Below are 25,839 nucleotides of genomic sequence, written 5' to 3'. Positions count from 1 at the left end.
AACTGTGTTTCAGCAGAGCATGGAATATTGAATTATTTTACATACTGGGATCAATGCATAGTGGACTAGCAGAATCAATGTACAGTGGACATTGTTGCTATGCAAATTATAGTGAACTAGGTCAAAGAAATAATCAAGAACTTGATATATTATATTTCATATTATATATTTTATATAAATTCATATAAATTTGATTTTTTTGATAGATTATTTTTCTGTTTGCCATTAAATCATGTGTGTAATTATTGATGAAATCTATTTTGGAACAAATGAAATGATGATATGCAAATTGTATGTGGTATTATAATACACCTTGAACAAATGACTGAGAACTCATTCCATAACGAATTTTGATGCATTTTTATTTTCTCAGGTTTAGATTTTATAATGAAAGGTGAATCGAATGAAGTATTAAGTGATGCAGATGCTTGAGGTATTTTCATTAAAAAAACCCAGATTTGATCCAAGATTAAAGGAGAATTTAGGTTCACACTTCCATGGAGTACATATTTCATCTTCCATCTTGAGCATTTATTATCAAGATAATGAACCAAAGAATTCATTGATAGAAATCTTATACTCATATATTTTTTATTCATATCAATATTATGAACATAACTTCTGAAGGTTACCATGGCGAAGAAGAATAGTGGAGTAGGTTTCACGGTACAGCATGTATCTTTCTTGGGCAAGTGTTGGTCCTGAAAAGGACCACCTAATCTCGGCGTTTCAACAAGTGTATTCTTGTCATCCTCAGGAGAATGAGCAAAAAGTTGTGAAAGCAGGCCTTTACATCGGTGAACAATTATGAACAAGTTTGCAAAGCAGAATGAAAAAATTGCTTGCTTTGTGGATCCATCAAGGCACTCATAAAATTGTGATCCAAATTCAATTCTAGCATACTGTCCCCAACCCCCACCCAGACATGACAAATGGGCACAGCATTTTTTTTTTTCAAAACTGAATTATACTGTAGGATATGTGAGAAATCATATCATGCAGACAATATGATAATGAGAAGAGTCCTGTTTCAAGTTACAGGGACACACCATCTATATCTACTAAAAACCCATGAAAATTCCTCAATATCTCAAAATGTCAGTTATGCCCTTTAGTCATGGTCGTGAGGTGTGTGTATTTTTATAACAATCTGTAGTTCAATTGTTCTTTGGCTACATGTATTTTTTTAATGCTCCTCTTACAGCCATTGTAATTTATATTGCAGATCAATGATATGTAAAATCGATTTGTATTTAATGTAGATTGTATATATTTATATTAAAATGAAAAATAGGATAGGTCTTCTTTCTTCATTCATTGCGTAATATTTTTATATTAATGAATAGGATTATTCTCAGTTTGTCATACTTTATATCGCTGTGCCTCTCTCAACCCTACCCCTCTCTGACTGTGACTACCCTTCCTTTGTCTCCTCTATATCTGTCTCTACTTTTCTACCCCCCCCCCCCTTTCTCCCCACACTTTATCCGTCTCACTCACATGAAGTAACATTAGTCACTTTCTCCTGTATTTCTTGCTCTTCTCCATGGTATTCTCCTTCGTCTACTGGGCGATTCCATGCTAGAAAAATCAGCCATTTTCACAACATTTTTCGACCTGCTGTCCAAACTAACAAAGAACTTCAATTCGCTTTGTGGTAATATCAAAGTACTACTGGGTAGACATGCAAAAAACTGACAACCAACAAAAATATGTTGTCTATAGGTGAATTAGAGCTTTATGTTGCATGTCGTACGGGACATTTCTGCATCCTGTACGACACACAACATGCATTTTCACCAATTTATCCATAATCAGTTTTTTTTTTGGTGTTATTAGTTTTTCACATGACTACCCAATATAGCTTTATCATTGACAAAAAAGAATATTTTATTGCCCAAACGTTTCGCTAGGAAACTAGAAACTGTTGGTAAAATGTCCAGTACGACACATATTGAATCGCCCTACTACTCCCTGATCGGCTCCATGACAATTACTCCAGTGGAAAATCAGCACGTTACTCCAAACAAAACCTAACCTCCAAAACTAAATAAATCCAAATCCTATGCCCTCTGAGATATTAAGACTGGAGCAATTGCCACAGGAGCATGTGTCACCCCCTGGTCACACTGCTTACATCATTTAATACTGTTAACTTAAAGGGGAAGTTCACCCTGACAAAAAGTTTATTGTAAAAATAGAAAAAATAATAAAAAATATTGACGAAGGGTTGAGAAAAATTCATCAAATAATTAAAAAGTTATTAGAATTTCAATTATTTGATTTGTGACGTCATATGTGAGCAGCATTCCTACATAGCGAATGGTAAAAAATCAATGAAATGTCATTTTCTCAGAAAATTGAAAATGGTTTTTACTGTACCTTTTGTATATCAATAGACAAATCATTTCACACCCGATCATGAATAGAAAACAAAATTAAGTCATCAGCAACCATATAAAATTTGAAATTCATGCATTTTATATTACATAACACATGGGGCAGCTGCTCGTTTATGACGTCACAAATCCAAAACTTTGAACTCTAAGAACTTTTTTATTCTTCAACGGATTTTCCTCAAACCTTCACCAAAATTTTTACTATTTTTTTCTGCTATTTTTACAACAAAGTTTTCTTCAGGGTGAACTTCCCCTTTAAAGGCACCTTAACAGTCCTTACATTGCCTGTTGATAAAATAATCGCCTTCAAAATTCTTTTACTAGTACATCATTCAATTTATTCGCTCTTCCCCACATGTCTCTGCAGCTCTATCTCAAAATATCAGCCTTCACGCATTCTCCGCTCATCATCTGATGCTCTATTGCTCCAGACACCCAGAACAAAACACAAATGGGGGGACCATGCATTCTCTGTTACAGGACCAAAGCTATGGAATCAACTGCCTTTCCAATTACGCCAAATTTCATCAACAGAAACATTCAAGTTCCAATTGAAAACTTATTTGATCTCCCATTAACAGTTTAATAGTGTGTTTATTCAGGAGAATTCAAATTCTATTCTATTTTGTTTTCTATTTTTGTTGTTTTGTGTTTATTTTCCTTGAAGCGCCATGAGCACCACAAGATGGACCTGTGCGCTATATAAGTAGCCACCATTATTATTATTATTAAACCAAATGTCTGTGTTGTCTTTCAGCAGGAATCCTGCAGAAAAGGAACCAAGCTTTTATTTCACAGCAGCTCCCAAACATTCCCACTCTTTTGTCTATGCCTGCACGATTCCTGCAAGAATGAAACAACTCAGACTTCCGAGTTTCAGCTCCTTTCCCAGACATGTAATCACATGGGCCACATTTTTCTTTAGAAATAGCGTTTAATATCTACATCATTAACAAAATACACTGTACAACTTTGACATTGCAGACTATTGTTTCACAATTTCAAGATGGGACATTGGAGGGACCGTCTTTCAGGAGATGCAATGAAAGCAATAATCTGAGCTTGAACCAGTTCCTGAAATCTAACAAGTTGTATGAAAAGCAGCTTCGATCTTGCAAATTTGCTCATATCAGAATAGTCCATCCTGAAGAAGCCACCACACCTGGGAAAGCTGATCGTAAGTCATGAGCGACTACCAACCACTGGCGATCTTTTCTTGCAAGTTAAATCCACACCAATGAAAATTTGGTGTGCACAATTTACCTCAAGAAAGGATCACTAGTTGTTTGTAAGTCGCTTGAATTTACAATCAGTTTTATGCCATCAAACGGCTTGCCTTACGTTTGTTTGAATGTGCTGACCGAACTGTCTTGGGCCCTGTCTAACAAATACTTGCAACAGATTCAATTCAAAGAGGTTTGTTAGTTATGCATGAATTGACACACACCCAACAACCTGGGTCCCATTTCATCAAGACATGTTATAGAAACAAATGCACAAATTTCTATAACAGACTTATAATCAGCCAATCAGATAGATGCACTTCAATAGCTTTTAGCTGTTACTGCAAATTCGTTATTATAACAGATTTTATGAAATGGGACTCTACCCTTGGGTGCCGAATTACATTCTCAATGTTTCCCACAAAATAAAGTTAAAATCCAATCTTTTTAGGTTAAATTTTAAGATGAAAATTCCTGTTACTAACAAGCATCTGAATGTAGTGCAGATAATTTTAAAAACTTTTTAAGAGTTATAATAAATATATTCAGCTCTACTTTGTTGAGACCTTGACGAAAAATGGGTTATCCCAAATGCACAAGAACCGAAGAGCGTTTCGTGAGAAGTTTTGAAAGTGATTTTCCCTAATTGCTCTCAGCCAATCCAAATCAAGGATTTGCAGTAGCTTGTAAAACCTGTCTGTGAAAGTCACCGACAAAACTTGTCATGACATGCTATCTAGGTCGCAAGGCGTGTGTAAATTTGAGCCTCAAGAAATGGTCCTCTGGTTCATTTTCAAGCAGCCACTCTGTTTCTTACACCAAAAGTTCTGCTCCAACGACGGAATCCAATATTTTAGTAATGGTTGTGCCACCCTTTATCATTTTCATTCACATATCTTCAATGCTCCATTTATAAGCGATTTCAGATGTAGCCTTCTTGTCCGATATTCTCTGGAAGTATTTCTTCTCGAATCCGCTAGATCGATCGACCCCGTCCCATCGGTACCCTGGCTGGATGTTGAAGCGGTTCGGTGGTGGCTTCGGTCCTCGATACCTTGGTTTCTCTGTACAAAGAATAAAAAAGTGATGACAGATTGATGATCAACAAACCGTATGCTTCATTTTATTTAGAATGGAACACAACATACATCATCATTAGGGGTCCTTTGCAAAAAGAAGGTCAAACACATTCTAAGAAATGGTATAAAACTCAGTCAATTAGATTGACACATAATGGGATGTGACCTATAACCTTGAATTAAAAAAAAAAAATTTCTGGAACAGTCCAGTGGGTGTTTCATGAAGAGTTAAGTATGACTTAGAGTTGCAATTATAAAAATGTCCAGTTGCATGCCAAATAATAATATTGTTGCATTGGTCTAAGCATGCCACGTAGACGCAAACTATTGCGTATTAATTAATAAGATTGTGGATCATATATTACATGCACATCAGCAGCTGGGCGTTGTGGAGTGCGCCTGTGATCCAGAGGTTTGAACCCTATGGTGACGTTAAAGATCGGAACCAGACGTAAAATGATCATACCTGATTGATACACGTCTGACAAAACTCAAATACACACACATACACACGATTTTAAGTCATACATGCATATGTATTTGACTCTTTCTCAAACACTCCCCTATTTGGGTTTCATTAAGCTGTTCGAAGGTTACGCATGAGTTTATGCACAAATTATAATAAGGGAGGGGACGGAGGGTAGGGGGAGGAAATGGAACTCTTCCAATGGATACCTTTAATCCCAGCCTTCGCCATGGCCTTGGATTCTTTCTTCTTCAGGAACGCCAGCATGGGGTCTCCTTCTCGGTCCTGTTCCTTCAACATCTGGTCCAGGTCTTCATCGTCTTTGTACCTCGCTAAAGGTTTGGCCATCTCTCTCATCGTATCTTCAATGCTGTTCTTCTGATTCTTGACTTGGGCCACTCTGTACGGGTCACAAAGACATTTTTATTCACATTCAAGTGCACTGCTACTCGACTGATTTCACACAATTGTTGAATGTTGCAGCTCAAATACTCACTGTCATCATTTTGGCTTTTTTTAGAATCTTTCCAAGAAATCTAAATGTACAACTGATTTTTTTCCCATATTGGTTGTATAGAAATGGGTGCCTGCTACTAAGAAGAACTCCTTTTCTATTGGTCAATTCAAGAAATGACTAAAATCACATCTCTTTAGCTAGAGACTAGAAACTTATTATTAACTTGTACATATGCATGTTTGTGAATTAATCAACTTTTGTTTGGAGAGGCCCAAACATATCAAGTGGTTTGTTTATTTCTCAACTTTTGTTCTCCTCAGACAACAATCCTTTAAATTAGTAAGATTTTATAATTTTTTGAAGTATTGAAAGTGATCTTTTCAAGAAAACTCCATACAAGTGCCAAATAGTAAAAAGAGCTTACCCTTTCCCCCACTCCAAGAATTTCTCATCTTCTTCAGCTTTTCTGGCCTCCTCTTCTTTCTTCATTCGTTTCTCCTCCTTCAAGTCTCTCCTCTTACCACTCTTATCCCTGAAAACAGTCTCTGTAGGAAGACAAAACATAAGACAATACAAGAAAACCTGATCACCACTTTAACAAAGGAAATAAGAGTGTCAGTAAGAAAAGCACATAATACGCCCGTCTGTAACACAGAAAATGGAGCTATTGGTCAAGCAAGAAAGTGGAAGATGGTGACTTCACCTTTGACCTTCTGACCTCAAAATCAATATATTTTTAAAGTTATGATGACATTTCTAAAACTTAACCTTGGTTAAAGCTTGTGTATAGTTTTGGTAAATCCACCAAAATGCACCTATCACTATTCCAATTCATTGCTAGCTAATATGAATGGATATGCCCTATAACAGTTATGATGTGGAGGATATGAAATGAAAGTGTGTTTTACAGGATAAATTTTGCGATTTTACATGGAAATTTAACTTGATCGGGTCACCCGATCAAATTAAAATATCTGTGTGTTTTTGTCTTTCAATTATATCCTATTCCAAATCATGGAATGGGCTGAAACTTTCAAGATATGTTCTTTGTCTGTAACTTTTGGATATCTAATCACTAAATTTATAAGATAAGTGCTTGAATGCCCATTTTTAAATTTAAAACAAGCATCGCCGAGAGAGGGCGCTATATATCCAAGATTTGAATATTTGACATTTTCTCAGAGAAGTGCAGTTGGAAAAATATCTAACGGTCTCTACGCTTCAGTAAGACTGTCATATTACCGGTAGATGATATTCGATTATCAATCACATTATTGACCCTTTACCAAAGCTATACACAGGCTTTAAGATTTCAATGTTGATGACGTCACCACCGTCGGGAAAGCGGTGCCTATAGTCTCGCTCTGCTATGCAGGTGGGACAAAAATGATATTCTCAATTCTACTTTTCAAATAAGTTTAAATTGAAAAGGGTGTTTACAGTGCAAAGAGAAAGTTCAGTAATGAACAATAGAAAAACTGGCATGAAAATAACTGAAAACACTTTCATTCTCACATTTGGAGCTAAAGGTTGATTTTACACTCAAATGAGCATAATCAAGTCGTAAGTTTATAGAACAAAAAATAAGGCTTCTAGACGTCTCAAAAATGTATGATTCCTCCAGTGACAGTTCATGAATAAAATATATAACACACAAGTTACTACATGTACAATTTTGAAATAACTTTGTGTGCTCTTTCTGCCCTTGTGATCTCCTCTTCTTTTTTCTTCCCTCCTTCTTTTTTATTCTCCTTCTTCCTCTCCAGGCTCTCCTCCTTCTTCTTCCTCCTCCTTCTTCTTCATCTTCTTATCCTCCTCCTTCTTCTTCTCCACCTCCCCTTCTATTTATATTCTCCTTCCTCCTTCTTCTTCCTTCTTCTTCCTCCTCCTCCTCTTCTTTTTTCTTCTTATCCTCCTTCTTCTTCTTATCCTCCTCCTCCTTCTTCTCCTCCACCCCTCCTTTTTATATTCTCCTTCCTCTCCAGGCTCTCACCCCCCCTCCACCTCCTTCTTCTCCTTCCTCATTCTTATTACTATTATGATTAATAACTAGTCTCTCTCAAGACACACTGACCTGCATTTTTACCACTGATATCATCATCAAGCCTTGAGTAAGCCTCATTGGTTCTTCGTCTCGTTGCTTCATTCTCTCTCCTTAGGGCAGCAGCATCTGATAAACCGGCCTTAGCTCCTGTATGTTACAAAGAGAAGTTAATAGAACACAAAAATTAAGACAGTTTAGTTTTTCAAACCACAGGCGACTCTGCCTAGAGCGCATGTATTCAATAGTTAAATCTCTTGGGACAGTAGAAATCTCTTTGACTCGGGCTAAATTCAGCTTTGAAGATGTTATTAACAAATATATTCTGGTCTAAAATAATGCTTTGAGTTAAATGCGATATATATCGAAACATGAAAGATCAACTTTTTCAGAGTGTATTGTAATTTACTAATTGTCAAATATCATTTGGAAGGTAGAGCCTTAGTTTGAAGAGGGGGAGGTAATATTCTGAGAAGGGGCATAATACATACATGAAGCTCTACTCCAATGCTTACATTTCTATGTCTGCATTTTTCAAAAGTTAATAAACTGGTGAGTGGGCAAGGTCATAACTTCACTGTAGAGCCTTCGCCATGAAACAGATGCTGCATGAAATTTATACATCATGGATCAAAATTCCCATGGAATTTTTATTTTGATTGAATACTAATTACCATAATTGCCAATGATGAAACAATCTGTTGCAGTGTTCTTGCATCTGTTTGTATGTGCATAAATGGAAAAGGGGGGAAAAATTCAGGGGTCAAACTGAATATGCGGTAACCAAAAATCAAATTTTCACACATTCGTTTTGATGGAGCTACACTCTGCATAATTTTGAACCAAATTCTTTGATTCTACGAAAGCTGAGAGTTAAATTTTGAAATTTCGTATTCTTGATGGAAATGTAAATACCTGACAGAGTTGTCTTTGGCTTCCGCTTCATCCCATCTTCAGATTTGCTTGGTCTTTGTCTGTCGGGTGAAAGGTCTGAATCAGAGTCCATCCTTCTCCTCTTCCCTTCTCCCCCTCTCCTAGGTGGAGAGAGGCCATCATCAGAGCCACGCCCTTTCCTGATTGGAGACAGGTCCCGACTGGACCTACCGGACTTTGATCGAGTTTGGTCTTTCCTCTTAGAATTTGATATCCTTGGAGGTGAAAGATCAGAATCAGAGTCATGCCTCCTCCTGGAGTTTTGAACTGGACTAGGTTTTCTTCTCCTAGGAGGGGAGATGTCGGAATCAGAATCATGTCTCCTCCTTTGCTTTAGTCTGTCTCCATTATTCGTCTTAGTCCTCACTGCTGATAAATCAGAGTCTGAATCATTACGACTTCTCCTAGAATCTTTGGACTTTTTATGTCTTGGAGGTGAAAGGTCAGAGTCCGAGCCATGCCGCTTTTTCCTTGAGTCTTTGACCCTAGTTCTCTGAGGGGATAAATCGGAATCTGAATCATGGCGACCCCTCCGGGAATGTTCAGCCGTGCCATTTCGCCGCGGAGGAGACATATCAGAGTCTGAATCGTGTCGTGTCCTGGGCGCCTGTCCCTGTCTGGCTCTTGGAGGGGAGAGGTCTGAATCAGAGTCGTGTCTCTTCTTCGATGTCCGCTCTGGCCTTCCTCTAGGCGGGGACAGGTCGGAATCGGAATCATGCCTTTTCCTGGACATCTCTCCTGACGTGCCTCTTGGAGGGGATAGATCAGAATCAGAGTCATGACGTCGTCTCCTAGGCGGAGAAGCATCTGATGAGGAATCATGGCGGGGTCTTCGACTTCCACCTGATGACATCCTAGATGGTTCTTCCTCTTCATCTGTGAAAAAGAAGTAAAACAACCAATACAGCATTTTCCCTTTTTCTAGATTGCAAATTAACCAATAGAGGTGAAAAGCAAGTAAAATGATAAATCCTATTTGTAGTTTCAATAAATCCCCAAAAAGAGAATGTTGCCATTCAAATTCATTGATAGATGTGTTAACAGTCACAATATGAAGAATACAAAACAAAACTGTTTTTATTTCTAAAAATATTAGGATTTGGATATTCTAGCAGATGGTCAAATTATACTTTGATCCAACAATCAACCACTTGGTCTTATATTGCCCAGGGGTCCGTTGCAGAAAGAGTTGCGTTTAAACGCCTGTCAAAAAATCAACCGTCAAAAGTCCCAAATGCGCGCTGTTGATTGGTTGAAAATCAAGTTGCGCATGATTTTTAGAATTGCGATTGATTGCAACTCTTTCTGCAATGGGCCCCAGATGCTCTAACTTTCACTTTTGTCTTGTTATTACCGTATTTTGCACTTTGTCAAATAAATAAAACTGTGCTTCGTAATCAGTCCAGCTGATACATTACACCAAGTGGATATTAGATAAAGTGAGTATATCTTAAATGGAAATTACAAAGAACTGTAAATGGACCTATTGGCAATCAGACCAAATGGGTACGAGACAATTTAATAATAATAATAGTCAGTTCTTGTATAGCGCATAACGCATTATGAATAACGTCTTAGATGCGCTTCCAAAGGACTTGGATATTATCACCCTGGCTTTAGCTGGGCTGCCTAGGCGCTCAAGCATTCAAGGAATTTATTCCTACCGGGTACCCATTCACCTCACCTGGGTTGAGTGCAGCACAATGTGGATAAATTTCTTGCTTAAGGAAATTACGCCATGGCTGGGATTCAAACCCACGACCCACTGTTTCAAAGTCAGAAGACTAATCCACTGGGCCACAACGCTCCATGGATCTAGTTGGAGACCAAGTGGAATTAGACTAATTGGGGTGAGAGTGCTCAAGACCCCCCCCCCAAAAAAAAAAAAGACAAAGTGGGTGTAGACCAAGGCAAGAGGCAAAGTTGCTGAAGAACAACATACCTTGTTTTATGACTTTCCATTTATCACTCTTCCTGTACTGCTCGAGCTTGACTTCTTCTTCGGGTCTCTCGTCGACAAACCCCGCAACCAAAGGAGCTTCATCGGCTTCTTCAAGCAATTTGGACTTGTCATCATCAGCATCAGGTCGGACAAGGGTTCGGAAGTCCACATCATCATCTAATACACGTACACTGCATTTGAAAAAAAATTAAGGACTGTTAGAGTAATGCATCCTACATGTACATTCAACAGGTGCCGAGAATCGACAGCCATTTTTTTCAACTAGACTTCCAATCACAATTCAAGCAGTTTTGACTTGTCATTGTCAGTATCAGATGGGACAAGGGTCCTTATCTAGGTCAAGCACACTGGACTTTATCACTCTTCCTTCGAAAGTCCACATCATCTAATACACGCACGCTGCATTTGAAAAAAAAAGGAAGAACTGTTAGAGTAATGCATTCTACATTCAACAGGTGCCGACAGCCATTTTTTCAACCAGACTTCCAATCACAATTCAAGCAATTTTGACTTGTCATCATTGTCAGTATCAGATAGGACAGATTGGCCTATTGTATTCAAGATATCAATTTAGTTGGTCAACTTTTTTATGCCAATTTTGAATACATAAATAAAGAATTTAATAAATTGGTTTATTTTTGGATGAGTTGTCAATCATTGTTGGGATTATTTAATGCATTCAGGAAATTACATGTACTTGATTTGAGCCTTGATATAGATTTATGTACGTACTTAAGAAATATGGATATTTCAGCTGTACATAATCAAATACTTGCATCCTTTTTAAGTTTCCATTTAGGAGGCATTATTTTTATTTTTAACTCAACATTTTCTGCTAATTTCCTTCTGTCTGGTATAATTGTTAAATTGGTTGCAGACTTGCAGTCATGTGGTTGATGGTAATTTATGAAGACTGTCGTAATGTGATTGATTGATATTAATCTATTTGATTAATCAAAGCAGCACAACATTTGAGACAACTTACCCCCCATTGAGATCGGATAGGCTACCCGTGAACCCAATTAACTAATAAGAGCGATTTGATTTGAGTACATCATGTACATGGTTGTATTTGATATATTTTCATTCCTGGAATTTATTCCAAATTATTCTGAGTTGCGGTCTCAGTATAATCTCCCGCATGGTGGCAGCACTACCAGGACTTTTAGGGGGATTTAACGATACACTGCAATTTGAATAGAAAGATGATGAAAAATGGTACACACTGAATTATTTGCTTCGCCCTTGGGCTTGGCTTCGGTTTGCACTGCGGTTTTTTGATCACTTGAAAATGGACTTGTGTTTTCTGTGTCAAAAGTTGGAAAATTTGAAGAAAAAAAATTTTTTTAATCTTTGAAAAATGTATTATGCCACTATTTACTTCTAATCACTGCTAAAGAAAAAGTTGCGATTGTTTCTCTTTTTTTTTGGTAGGTCTATACTTCTTTTTTTTTATACTTCTTTTTTTACATGTATCTTTTAAACAATAACTGTACGTAACAAACCTGTACTTACTTTGTTATTTGCAGTACTATGTGTAAACACAAAATGTATGAATGTATCCTTACTGATCTGTATCATATGTTTTATTGGAAAGTATCAATAAAATACTATTGAAATATAAAAAAAAAATCTTTGAAAAATTGAAATCTAAAAATCTTTTCTTAGAACTATAAAAATCTAGTAATTGTTAAAACAAAATAATATCAGTCACTGATATTTCCTTGAAACAATTAGATCTAGATTTTTCTTATTCTTAGATTTGTAGATTTCAATAATTTATTAGATTTTTTTCTTATTTTCAACTTTTCTTACAGAAAACGTATCAATTTTCAATTGACCAAACTGAAGCCGAATCCAAGGGCCTGGGCTCACTCAGTCAAGGGTTCATTGCGTGCTGCCACGCACAGAAAATCAACGCGTAGAAGTCGTGTGTTGTGGACACCAGAAGTGGGATCCTGGCACGCGTGACCCACTAGTTACAAATCCACTGCCAAATGAGGTTCATGGTGCCAGGTTAGTATACTAATACTAAGTAACCTCGCAATACATACTGTGAGTGGCCTGGGCTGGCTTGGCCTTGGCGAAGCCAATCAATCATTGACATAACAAAAACCCCTGATCTTTGCAAAAATATTAATTTAGACTCTACATTTCGTATTTCAATGTAGACAGCTGGCAGCCATCTGTTTCGAGAAGTTTTTTAACATTTTTAAAAAATTTCTCCTCGTTCACAGACGGCTTGCTATCGTGCAGCCACCATTAGGGGACTTGCAATGCAAAATCCCCCCATCGGGGCTCTTCAATTTTTGTCTTCAATGAATAAAAATTTGAAAATTAATGTTACCAAAATGCAAATTAATTTCCCTCTTGGCATTAATTGCCAAAAAACAGGTGACTTACCTAGGCTGTCGCGCAAATTCACTTCCCCGTTTTATCCAATCTTAAGTATATAAACATATAGCCATTGAGTCCCCTGTACAGATCGCGCTAGAACTTCGGTCTCTGTATTTGGACTTTTGGTGAATGAAGCCAACGGAGTTCAGCTGAGCTGAGCAACCAACACCGGTAACCCTTATTAAGTTGGCAGTGTATACAGCCACACGCGTGTGTCTTTACCATCCAGCCACACGCGTGTGGTTATATCCAGAACACCTATCTGTGCACTTGTTCACTGCTACCATCTGGCCTGTGGAGAATCTACAGGTAGGACTATGGTATGCCAATGCTGTATAGAGCACACACTTTAAAAAAATCATTAAAATATCACTTTTGTGACCAAAATTACTAATTTCCATACAGTTTTAATTTATTTATCATTAGTAATGTGGGAATAATTTTTGTATTCACCAGAGCGCTCAAAAACTTGAATTTTGGGCATATTTTTGTGTACGCCCTCTATTGGTGGAAAGTAATATGGCAAGAAAATTTTCATTTTTTGATCTCTATTTTTAATTAAGAAAAAATGATATAAAGAATCAAATTTAAATAAGAGCCAAGCAGTATGAATTAACAGGTCTAATGGAAACTGTCAGTGTAAAAAAATCAAGCATTTGCCCCAAAGAAAAAGAGAAAATAAGCCAAACATTGCCACCCTTATTTTGTCACACATGGAGATATAACTGAGAACAAGGTTATATTATAACCTTGTTCATTGAATGAGTGTATCTGTGGATACCGCCACACGCCGCCAGTAATAACAGTAAAACGCGTATGTAGGTCTGACCGTCTATATCACGATCAAAATAACCTCATTTCTTCATTAAATTCTTACATTCTAAACCACTCTGATTTCTTTAAATCGTTTCAATTTCATTCTCACCGTCTTCTTTCCTTGCTTTTCTTGTCTTGTTACAAAAGGCCGCCTGTTAAATAGCAAATTTCCACACTTTTTCTACTTGTGTCGATTCTCTACTGACTCTAGGCTATGTGCGCGTACGTGCGTACGTACGAAACTCGGGATTCGTGTGCATGCACTACCAAGACGTACTACTAAGTTATGAATATTCATAATTCGTACCAAAACGTAAACCCAAACTGTGTATGTCTACTACTGCGCTGCGCTAACGCTGTATGGGTCTGCCACCGCGAAGGAAGCCAGAATCGACACAAGTAGAAAAAGAGAATTTGCTGTTAAACAGACGACCGTTTGTAACAAGACAAGCAAGGAGAGAAGACGGTGAGAATGAAATTGAAACGATCTAAGGATATCAAAGGGGTTTAGAATGTAAGAATTTAATGAAGAAATGAGGTTATTTTGATCGTGATATAGACGGTCAGACCTACATACATGTTTTACTGTTATTACTGGCGGCGTGTGGCGGTATCCACAGATAGGTGTTCTGGATATAACCACACGCGTGTGGCTGGATGGTAAAGACACACGCGTGTGGCTGTAGACACTGCCTTTTTGCCTATTAAGTTAACAGAGACCGAAGCTTTTGGTCTAATTTTAATGTAGATAGGCCAGAATTATTCATGATAAAAATTTGATGAATTAAAACAAATTGCGTTTGGTATGGTTAATTTTATGTAGAGTGTTTGATAATATCAGCAGCAGCATGCGACTCTTGCGAGCTCGAGCTCTTGTTATGGTAGGAAGCCCCTTGCACATGTTGCATGTTCGCCGGATGGTCCGGCGTATGACGCTCCGGATATTCGCTGCCTCTCCTTGTTGGGCCTCCATTGAAGCTGGATCTGGACTGAATTGTTTGAAATTATAAAGGAGAACTTACCTAGCAGCCTTCACAGCTACTCCTGAATGTCCTCCATGTTTTTTCTTTCGCTTCTTCTTCTTTTTCTCCTCAGTATCACCTCCTGAAAGATATCTTTTCAGGTATTCTTTTTGGTCGATGACTGACATGACTGATTTGTTGCGATTTGGTACCGATACATTCGGCTCTTGGAAACTCGTCCGTTTATAATTATTATTTTCGTCTGGCGCGCGAGGGGCGTCGAGCTAGGTCATATAACTTTTCTACTAGAACAAAATAATAAACATAACAAAACTTAATCATGATTAGGCTTTTGTTCGTTCTATTCATCTGAAATACCAGTATAGATCTAGTACTACCTGTCACCGGACGCTCCACGCACCTCTATGCACGCTCGTTTCTGGGGGTAGGCCGACTTATACTCAATAAAAAAATAATAATATTCAAATATTCTGTCTCCTTAAACTTAATTGAGCATAAAGAAAAAATACAACGATAAAGGTGGGTTCATCATCATCCAAGGGCATCGGGTGAGTCTTATAATTTCCTGGCTTTCAAATTAGCGGCCTAATATATGAGTTTTAACCCATCCAGGCATTGGCCGCCAGTGTCCCGTCAAAGTGACCCCAGCAGCGAGTCATGGCTGCGAACCGACCCGCCCCCCCCCCATTATTCCCAGTCGGAAAAGATGTCTTTTTTTCAAAATGGAAAGTGCCCTATGTTTCAAAATGATACGTGCATGCCCTTTTGAAAATACCACACTTTTTTTCATATAAATTAAAACAATAACTATAGGCCTTTTTAGAAAATCACAAAATTTTCGGGCTCGCGCTTCGCGCGCTCACAACAATTATTAATATTAAGGTACTTGAAATGCTTGGAATATAGCTTTCAGGTTAGAATATCACAACTTTACAGCTCGCGCTTCGCGCTCGCATGATCAATTGGTGGAATATGCTATTCGTCCGGTCACAGACCTTATTAACCCTTTTCTTTTGGTCCAATTGGCGCGCTTTGCACTCGCATCTATACTTTAGTTAGATACAAATCTTCACAGTGATCGAACAAAACCTTCTTTGAATGTTTAATTTTTATTGGTTAATGTCCAAAAAGTTCAGGAGCTCTATATTCTCGAAATGTCTAGTTGCGCGATTGACCAATATAGTTCACAACTTCAAATTTGAAAAATTTCCAAACCGCTCGCTCGTGGATAATAATCATCAGAAAATGCTTTGCTCAATTACTTAATTACTACAAAACACAACTCATATGGTGAAGAGATAAAATGCCCTTTTGGCCGCTTTGCCTTCTCCCAACGAAAATACGTAGCGGCCTGGAATGACCCCCCCCCCCACACACACACACACACACAAACAAACACACGCACACCGACCCAGATAAACTTACAGGGTACTCCGGGCTACATCTCAATAAAATTCACAGAGCAAAATGTTGAAACTTTGATCAAAATCGATAACAATTAACGAAGTTATTGAATTTCAAATATTTGCATTATTCCGGTGAAAGAGCTTTAGAGATTATGTTCATGAATATTCGCCAGGTGGGTTGATGATGTCATATTGTTCTTTTGTTTTAGTATATGAAATTAGGTTCACTATTCCCTATATGAAACAATTGGATTGACAACTGATAAGAGAATTAATTACTTCTTGCTATAATTTTATGAAAATGGAGACACATCATTTACACATTTATGAAAAAATCACAGGGGCCAGTCAAACTGCTGTACACACGCGTGACCAAGGAATTTCCAAACACCCCCTAAAGGAGTTTTTCTCTGTGTGCAAAATAACCCCCCTAAACAAGTTTTAACACATTTTGACCCCTAAACAAGTTGTTGCCAAAACTGACCTCAGGAAAAAGGTTGGGGAAAAAAGCATACCATAAACACGTTTGGCTAGTCTTTTTAAAAAGAGCTTTGGGTAAAAAACATATCCTAAATACGTTGGACCTTGCGATTGACCATTGACCAATCTTTCAAAACCACTGCTTTTTCTTGAAAATCGGTGTTTTTGATACCTTTCACGAGTCCACGCGCGGACCGCGTCCAAAACTGAAAAACACCCCCTTAAACGCGTTTTTTCGGTCACGCGTGTGTACAGCAAAATATTTGACTGCCCCCCCCCCTGGGAAAAAATGAAACAATTATGATTTCATGTATTAACATAAGAAAAAAGGGTATTAGGGATGTGATATCATCTAGCCTAATGGATTTTATAAAGACATGCTTCAGACTGTTTCACGCTGTTTCATGCAAATATTCAAAATTCAATAACTTCGTTATTTGTTATCCGATTTTGATGAATTTTTCATCATTTTGCTATATGGACTTTATTCTATTTATTTAACCATAAATATTTTCAATCAGGAGCATTCCTCTAACCATAATATGGGATGGGCTGGAACCAGGGGCGTCGATCCATTTTTCAGATTGGGGGGGGGGCAAAATCATTAACGTTCCAAAGGCGCTGGATCGTACAAGACACCCACATATACACACGCACACGCACACACACATATACCTATATATATATATATATATATATATATATATATATATATATATATATATATATATATATATATAGATAGATAGATATATATAGATATATATGACTCATGAGACAGAGACACGTATCTCACCAACAAATTAATGCGAGCGCGAAGCGCGAGCTGATTTTTTTTTAGTATAGTGGCAGGGAAAGCGTGCCTGTTTATATTAGAACTGTTTGTAGTAACTCATGAGGAGGATACATATCTCACTACACAGATAGTACGAGTGCCGAGAGTGAGCTAAAATTTCTGTATATTCTGACCTGAAAGCTTGATATTCTAAGCGTTTTTGGTACCAATGATTAAGATTGGTATCTAAAAGAAGAATAGATGCGAGCGCGAAGCGCGAGCTGAAAATTTTGATTTTTCGATTTGAAAAGAATGACAATTTAATGGACATTTTTGATAAAGAACAAGATATATATCCAAGAAAAGATGAATGCAAATCGAAGCAGGAGTTCTTTTGAGGCTTTAAAGTGAAAACGGAACATTTGCATTCACCTATTTAATCATGAGAAGTATGGGTTTTTGCTACAGAAATGATGCGAGCGCGAAGCGCGAGCTGAAATTTTTTATATTCCAAGCAAAAAAGCGGGCATTTTGAGCACGATTTTAAATAAAGAACGAGTTGTGTATCTCATTCTCGCCGCTTGCTGATCCTTACAATCTTGTTTTTTTTGCCATATCCGGAATTATTGGGGGGGCAAAATGATATGTTTGCCCCCCAATATTTTCATTGGTGGGGCGATCGCCCCCCCCCCCTGCCCCCCCCCCCCCCCCCCAGGATCGACGCCTCTGGCTGGAACGTATCGAGACTGAAAATTACATCCAGAATGGGGGTCGATTTTTTATTTCTTATTTACTGATATTATTATGGACGACAATCCCAAAGCCACACTGCACTGGCTGTCTACCGTAGATCAAAATACAAAATGTTGCCCGTTGGAACTGCTTGAGTTTCTCTAATTAATTGGTGAGATTACCGGCATTGATAATTGAAATCGCTGAGAATGAGATCAGAATGTGAAAGGAGTTTCGATGGATATTTGTAGCATTACAACCGAAACATAATGTTTCTTATTAACTTTCTTTCCTCAGCTATGTCTCAAGCACACAGCAGATGATCACTGCCGTGCATGACGTGTAGGTCGGGCTGGCCGTGAGTCGACCGCGCCCGTTCTATCTTCAACAGGTACACCGTTTCGCCCGGCTGACTGAGCTGCTGCTAAGTGGTGATCAGGAAAGTTTTGTTGACCATGGAATCAGGTACACATGTAGGCATATAGGCCTAATAATCTGCTGTTAGGCATATGAATTAAAATGTCGATAGTAATTTGTTCAGCTTTAATAGCCTATATTAGCACAATTACTGCCTGGGTTGAGTAGAAAGGTGTCAATAATAATTTGTGATTGAATCTTTAAAATTTACAAGTCTCTCGTCTTCTCGATCTTGTTTTACTATTAGAGATCTGGAAAGCATCAACATTAGTAAAAGTGGGGTTGGTTTGTGAATTCATCTGTAGGCCTTGTACTAGTAGAAGTTTTTGTTACTTTTATGTTTGTTCTGTGTTTACTTAATTGTTCTTATTGCTGTAGTAGGATAGCTTACTCATCCTTTCCTAGCTTGGATGATGGGAATTGGTGATTATAGGTTAATGTACAAACCTTAGGGGATTCGATTTTAAGGCGCGCGAGAGCGATCGCGCGCTACATGCGCGCCTTAATCCATTTTTGGTAGCGCGATTAATAGCGCGCCTCGCGATCGTTGACCTGCGCGGAAATGCCTAAAGTCGCCCTCAAAATCACCCAAAATCATGCTTATTGCCGAGTGAATAACAACTCAGTATGCTCGAGCTCCGCTTGCCATTTGAAAATCATCCAAAATCCAACACTCAAAGTCATGAATAATCCTTAAAAATAGCAAGTAGCGCAGTTTCAAATTCCGACGTTGCGTTATTTTTTCTGTACCACGTATTTCCATACACATGGTACCAAGTACGGAAAAAAAAATCAATGCAACGGTCGGGAAACAGTTGCATGTATAGGGGTCCATTATGACTACCACCATGTGCAATTTCGAATGCACATGTTTCCCCTACAGATATCACGATTCTGTGATTAAATAATTCGAATTACACAGGAAATAAATCCCTGAGACTTTTAACCTAGCATTGGTGAGTTGTCATTCGGCTTTGCTTTTCAAAACGGCTTATTAACTTCCAAAATAAGTTACCTTATTTATTAATTATAACTAAAAAATCATTTATTTTCTTTTTCTAGGGGATGAGGTATTATATCAGACAATAAATCATCAAACAAAGCTCCATCTATTTTACAAGGCTGGCGGCAGGCTCACGCATTGGCGCTTTTACTAGCTAGCCAGTTAGAGCTCTGTCTCTGCCAGAGCTCTGGGGGACAATTCACTCAGTAAAGGCCTCAATGATGGTGATTTTCTGTTTCAGACAGAGTTTACATTTCATGAATATTATTCAAAACTGCCAATAAAGTTTGATGATTTCTTCATTGTCATGTATATTTAAGTTCTTAATGAATACATTCTCACCGAATTTAGACTCCCCAATAGAGAAATGAAATTTTCATGGAGATCTGCGTTTTCAAAGAACTTCAGGAATTGTTAGGGTATGTGGGCCTTTATTACATGTACATGGCTGAGTACAGGGTATTGTACTGGAATAGATGGAGTAGAAATTAGATATTGAATTCACTTATATCCAAGTCCAACTCACAGTCACACACGCACTCACCCACACACACCCACATCCACCTACACACACCCACATCCAAGATTCTAAGCATGAAAAATAACTTTAAAAATCATACAATATTGAACAAAAAGTAATAATTCATTAATAAGTGAACAGGTACATATACAAGTCCAACTCACAGTCACGCACTCACCCACACACACCCACCCACCCACACACACACACATCCAAGATTCTAAGCATGAAAAATAACTTTAAAAATCATACAATATTGAACAAAAAGTAATAATTCATTAATAAGTGAACAGGTATATCCAAGTCCAACTCACAGTCACGCACTCACCCACACACACCCACCCACACACACACACACATCCAAGATTCTAAGCATGAAAAATAACTTTAAAAATCATACAATATTGAACAAAAAGTAATAATTCATTAATAAGTGAACAGGTATATCCAAGTCCAACTCACAGTCACACACACGCACTCACCCACACACACACACATCCACCCACACACACCCACATCCAAGATTCTAAGCATGAAAAATAACTTAAAAAATCATACAATATTGAACAAAAAGTAATAATTCATTAATAAGTGAACAGGTATTCCTCAAAATACAAAAAAGTAGTATTTAAAAAGAGCCCCCGAAATTTGCCAAAAAAATTTAAAATGGAGCCCCTGAAAAAAAAATTGTTAGTGACTTAACTTTAAGCCAAAGTCAAAACCTTACTCAAACAGATTTTGATAACACACAATCTAATTACAAAATATTTTAAAACGATTACAAATACTTCCTTTGGTTGTTGATTGTAACTTTATAGTACATACATTTCCTCCATCTGTTTTGTTAATTGGACAAAAAGCTCCCCTTGTATGTTGAAGAAGAGCTTTTTGCAGTGCTCCTCTACCGCTCTCCTTAAAAGATCTAGGAGAGCTATTTATTGCTCCCCTCATAATTATAAAACTGAGTCCCTGGTTAATGTACAAACCTTAGGGGCAGAGGCGTCGATTATGGGGGGGGGGGGCGATCGCCCCACCAATGAAAATATTGGGGGGGGGCAAACATCATTTTGCCCCCCCCAATAATTCCGCATGTGCTAAAAATAAAATAAGATTGTAATGCTACACAGAAATCAGCAAGCGAGATTGAGATACACAACTCGTTCTTCGTCTAAAATCGTGCTCAAAATGTCAACTTTTCAGATTGGAATATCAAAAAATTTCAGCTCGCGCTTCGCGCTCGCATCATTTTTGTAATAAAAACCCATACTTTCCATGATTAAATAGGTGAATATGGTCCCACTTCGATTTGCAATAATCTTTTGTTGGATATATATATCTTGTTCTTTATTAAAAACGTATATTAAACTCAATTTTTTTTCAGATCGAAATATCAAAATTTTCAGCTCGCGCTTCGCGCTCGCATTTATCTGCTAGTGAGATATATATATATATGTCTGTGTGTATGTGCGTGTGTGTGTGTGTGTATATATATATATATATATATATATACACATATATATAGGCATATGTGTGTGGGTGTGATCGAGCGCCTTTGGAAATTGATTCATGATTTTGCCCCCCCAATCTGAAAAATGGATCGACGCCCCTGCTTAGGGGAGAGGTTTTAGTGTAACCTTATAATTCATAGGTGCAAATAGAAATTTACCTAAATATTGTCTTCATGCACTGTACTTACTAAATGTTGTTTATAAAAAAATCACTTTCTTCTTATTGCAGACACTCTGCAAGCTGTTCACTCTTTCCAGTGCCAATTCTGTGAAGAGGTGTTTTCATCCAGCATTCAGATGGCACAACACTGGCAAGACCACCACCAGGAGGACCACATAGAGCAGGAAGCATCAATCTACCACCTCCTCCAGACAACAGCCTTTGGTCTCACTCACCCCATGGCCAACAGTGCAAGTGACACCATCAAGGGTAGCAGTTGCTTGACCGATTCTAACCACCATGTTTCACCTGGAAAGTGTTCCATGTACAAGGAGAATTTAGTATCAGAGGAAACATGTCAAGGACTCGGTCAAACCCATTCTGTTGAGAGTTCGAGTCAAGTAGCCATCTCTGTAAAATCTTCAGACTCACAATCTGTTCCCAAGAAAGGATTGAAGGACTTCTGTTGTGAAATATGCGGTCGGACTTACACAACCACATCAAATCTGAACAAGCACTATCGCACACATACAGGCGTTCTCTACTTCTGTAGCCTTTGTCAGAAAGGTTTTAAATATAAAGAGAGTCTAAAGAAACATGAAAAATGCCATACACAAAGGAAGACTGAGAATCATGACTGTGTCTATCAGTGTCAATTTTGCCACAAGAATTTTCCTGACAAACTCAGATTAAGTATTCACTTTCGTTCTCATCCTATGGAGAAAACGCACAAATGCAAGCAGTGTAAACGAACCTTTCTCTACAAAAGTGGATTGAGACGACATATGCTTTCACATGCTTCTGAAAAGGCACATATATGTCCCCACTGTACAAAAAGTTTCTTGACACTTCATAGTCTGAAGGCACATATCAAGACTCATTCTGGCAAGAAGCCGTTCTCCTGCGACAAATGTGAAAAGGCTTTTGCTCAGAAGCTTACATTAATCGAGCATATGAAATTACACGAGGACACCAGATCTTATAAATGTAGCTACTGTGGAAAAAGTTTCCATCAGCGTTCAACACTGTGGGGACATGAGAAGCTACACAAGCGTGAGAAGGTTCACAGATGCAGTAAATGTGAGGAACATTTTGGGACATTAAAAGAACTTCGGAGGCATGAGAAGAAGCATTGGTTGGATTCCAGGCTGCACAAAACTGTTGACACTGATGGGGAACCTGTCAAGGATTCTGTGCAAACTAGACGATTTGAGTGTGATCTCTGCGGGGAAGCGTTCACCCAAAAGGCAGTGCTGCAAACGCACTACAGGAGACATACAGGCGAAAAGCCATTTAAATGTAATGTATGTGGGAAACAATTCAGACACTTGGCATCCAGCAAGAGACATGGTTTAATCCACAAAGGTATCAAACAGTATCATTGTGATATGTGTGATAAATCATTCACCAAGAAGTCCTACTTGAAGTGGCATGTCTCCAAGCTTCACTCCACTGTTGATGACAGCAGACTGAAAGTTTGTGATGATACTTGTAAAGAGAATTCGGAAGCTACAGACTCCCAGTCCGTGACAGGAACTGCTGAAAAGTGGAATGAGGATCCAGATAGTGTGTTATCACTAGAGGATTGTGGTGGCAGTGATATGGAGTCTGATGATCAGAGACCATTCAGTAGTTTGGAGGAGAAAGGTCAGTGTAGAGATGAACTGGAGGACTTAACACAAAAACAGGGATTTGGTGGTCAGAGAAAACAAAGTGATTGTGAGATTAACCAGATGGAGGGTCTGAATACCCCTGACCATCCAAGCTCGCAGATCATGGAGGGAACAAGCGTGATAGTGTCATTCCAGGATGTTTGCGATGTGCCAATCAATGAAGAATGTGTCCACACAATGAATGTCCTGGACCATGTCATGCAACTGGCTGAGATTTCCCAAAGGGACGTTGAAGAGTGTCATATCCCGATTGAGAATGTTCCGTTAGGTCAGGCAGCCCCAGGTGAAGGGAGAAGCATGGAAGCTGATCCAGATAGGAATAAAACACTGCTACATGTATCTCTTGATAATGTAACCATTGACAATCAGAAACCTTCTGCAGTTAAACCTTTTGTGTGTGAATTATGTGGACGAATGTACAGCTCAAATTCATGCCTTCTGAGACACAAGCAAACTCACCTGATCTCCAAGCCCCACAAGTGCAATTTATGTGACAAGTCCTATAGCCGACGACCACTCTTACGAGAGCACATTCAGTTCTCACACAGTGAGCAGCACAGGGTTTACCAGTGTTCATTCTGTGAGAAATCATTTCCCAATGCGACCAGATTAGAATTGCATGTCCGTACCCACACACAAGATAAACCCTTCAAGTGCCGAGAATGCCAGAAGGGATTCGCGGACTCCAGTAATCTCAGGAGGCATGAACGCAGTCATAAGAGGTTGCGAACACATAAGTGCCTCCAGTGTGGACAGCTGTTCTCCGAGAAGCCTGCCCTTCAGCGGCATCAAGCCAGGCATCAAGGAGAGAAGAACTATCAATGTCAGCACTGCACCAAGTCATTTGTTCTGAAGACGGACTTACAGAGCCACATCATCTTACATAAAGCTGCCAAGGAGTCAGAATGTTCTCTTTGTGGGTTGACATTCAAGCGACAAATCAGCTTCAATCTTCATCAGGCTACCACCAAGAAAAGTGCCAGGAAATGCAGAGTGTGTGGCATTGGATTTGCGAATGAATGCAAGAGACGCCAACATGAACTCAGTGAGCATAAGTTTTTTATCAATGACTTGGGTTTTGTCTGTGGGTGCTGTGGGAAGAGCTTTAATAGGCTCGGTAAAATGGTGAACCATATAAGAGAGCATTAATGAAATGTCAAAAGTTTCAGACCTTTGAAATTTCTGCATATGGTGGGTGGGGAAGGGGACTTCACAATTTGAAGGCGTTTTTTTCTCACTGATAGTTATAAACATTATAATCTGATAGGCAAGGCCTGTCTTACTGTCTAAGATTGAGTGCTCTAGTCTTCTTTCGTCCTCGTTTTTTTCTCACCTGTGAAGCAGAGTGAGACTATAGGCGCCGCTTTTCCGACGGCGGCGACGGTGGCGGCGGCGGCGGCGTCAACATCAAATCTTAACCTGAGGTTAAGTTTTTGAAATGACGTCATAACTTAGAAAGTATATGGGCCTAGTTAATAAAACTTGGCCATAAGGTTAATCAAGTATTACTGAACATCCTATTAGAGTTTCATGTCACATGACCAAGGTCAAAGGTCATTTAGGGTCAATGAACTTAGACCATGTTGGAGGGATCAACATCGAAATCTTAACCTGAGGTTAAGTTTTTGAAATGTCATCATAACTTAGAAAATATATAGACCGAGTTCATGAAACTTGGACATAAGGTTAATCAAGTATCACTGAACATCCTGCACGAGTTTCACGTCACATGACCAAGGTCAAAGGTCATTTAGGGTCAATGAACTTTGGCCGAATTGCGGATATCTGTTGAATTCCCATCATAACTTTGAAAGTTTATGGATCTGATTCATGAAACTTGGACATAATAGTAATCAAGCATCACTGAACATTTTGTGCAAGTTTCAGGTCTCATGATTAAGGTCAAAGGTCATTTAGGGTCAATGAACTTTGGCCGAATTGGGGGTATCTGTTGAATTACCATCATAACTTTGAAAGTGTATTGGTCTAGTTCATTAAACTTGGACATTATAGTGATCAAGTATCTCTGAACATCCTGTGCGCGTTTCAGGTCACATGACAAAGGTCAATGAACTTTGACCGAACTGGGTGTATCTGTTGAATTACCATCATAACTTTGAAAGTTTATGGATCTGATTCATGAAACTTGTACATAAGAGTAATCAAGTATCACTGAACATCCTGTGCGAGTTTCAGGTCACATGATCAAGGTCACAGGTCATGTAAGGTCAATGAACTTTGGCCATGTCAGGGTTTTTTGTTGAATAACCATCATATCTCTGTAAGTTTATTGGTCTAGTTCATAAAAAGTGGACATAAGAGTAACCATGTATCGCTGAACATCTTGTGCGAGTTAGAGTAGTATTCAAAGTCAGCACTGTTGCTATATTGAACCGCGTGATGCAGGT

The 25,839-nt window shown here is 38.4% G+C and overlaps 2 protein-coding genes across 2 annotated transcripts; one reads left to right on the top strand and one right to left on the bottom strand.

The window, feature by feature from the left end:
* Nucleotides 1–3,325: 3,325 nt before the first annotated feature.
* On the bottom strand, nucleotides 3,326–15,010 carry LOC121420055 (BUD13 homolog). Its single transcript, XM_041614581.1, has 7 exons — nucleotides 14,797–15,010; nucleotides 10,541–10,731; nucleotides 8,581–9,474; nucleotides 7,699–7,815; nucleotides 6,049–6,169; nucleotides 5,377–5,567; nucleotides 3,326–4,686 (listed from the first exon to the last, which is right to left on the bottom strand). The coding sequence occupies exons 1-7, from the start codon at nucleotides 14,922–14,924 to the stop codon at nucleotides 4,511–4,513; spliced, it is 1,818 nt and encodes a 605-aa protein (XP_041470515.1). The 5' UTR covers nucleotides 14,925–15,010; the 3' UTR covers nucleotides 3,326–4,510.
* Nucleotides 15,011–18,233: 3,223 nt separating this feature from the next.
* Nucleotides 18,234–24,728, top strand: LOC121420054 (zinc finger protein 91-like). The gene is made up of 3 exons (XM_041614580.1): nucleotides 18,234–18,322; nucleotides 18,448–18,615; nucleotides 21,828–24,728. The coding sequence occupies exons 2-3, from the start codon at nucleotides 18,606–18,608 to the stop codon at nucleotides 24,578–24,580; spliced, it is 2,763 nt and encodes a 920-aa protein (XP_041470514.1). The 5' UTR covers nucleotides 18,234–18,322; nucleotides 18,448–18,605; the 3' UTR covers nucleotides 24,581–24,728.
* The last annotated feature ends 1,111 nt before the right edge of the window (nucleotides 24,729–25,839 follow it).

The sequence above is a fragment of the Lytechinus variegatus genome, chromosome 8, assembly GCF_018143015.1.
Source record: "Lytechinus variegatus isolate NC3 chromosome 8, Lvar_3.0, whole genome shotgun sequence".
NCBI classification, from domain to species: Eukaryota; Metazoa; Echinodermata; class Echinoidea; order Temnopleuroida; family Toxopneustidae; genus Lytechinus; species Lytechinus variegatus.
This window is presented reverse-complemented; position numbering and strand designations above follow the sequence as displayed.

What these genes read in the sequence shown, in the direction of transcription:
- LOC121420055 (XM_041614581.1), bottom strand. Translation starts at nt 14,924, where the DNA reads ATGTCAGTCATCGACCAAAAAGAATACCTGAAAAGATATCTTTCAGGA. An exon ending in GCCAAAGACAACTCTGTCAG is followed by an intron (nt 7,816 to 8,580) that starts GTATTTACATTT and finishes TGTAACATACAG; the next exon opens with GAGCTAAGGCCGGTTTATCA. An exon ending in GGCGAAGGCTGGGATTAAAG is followed by an intron (nt 4,687 to 5,376) that starts GTATCCATTGGA and finishes TTCTTTGTACAG; the next exon opens with AGAAACCAAGGTATCGAGGA.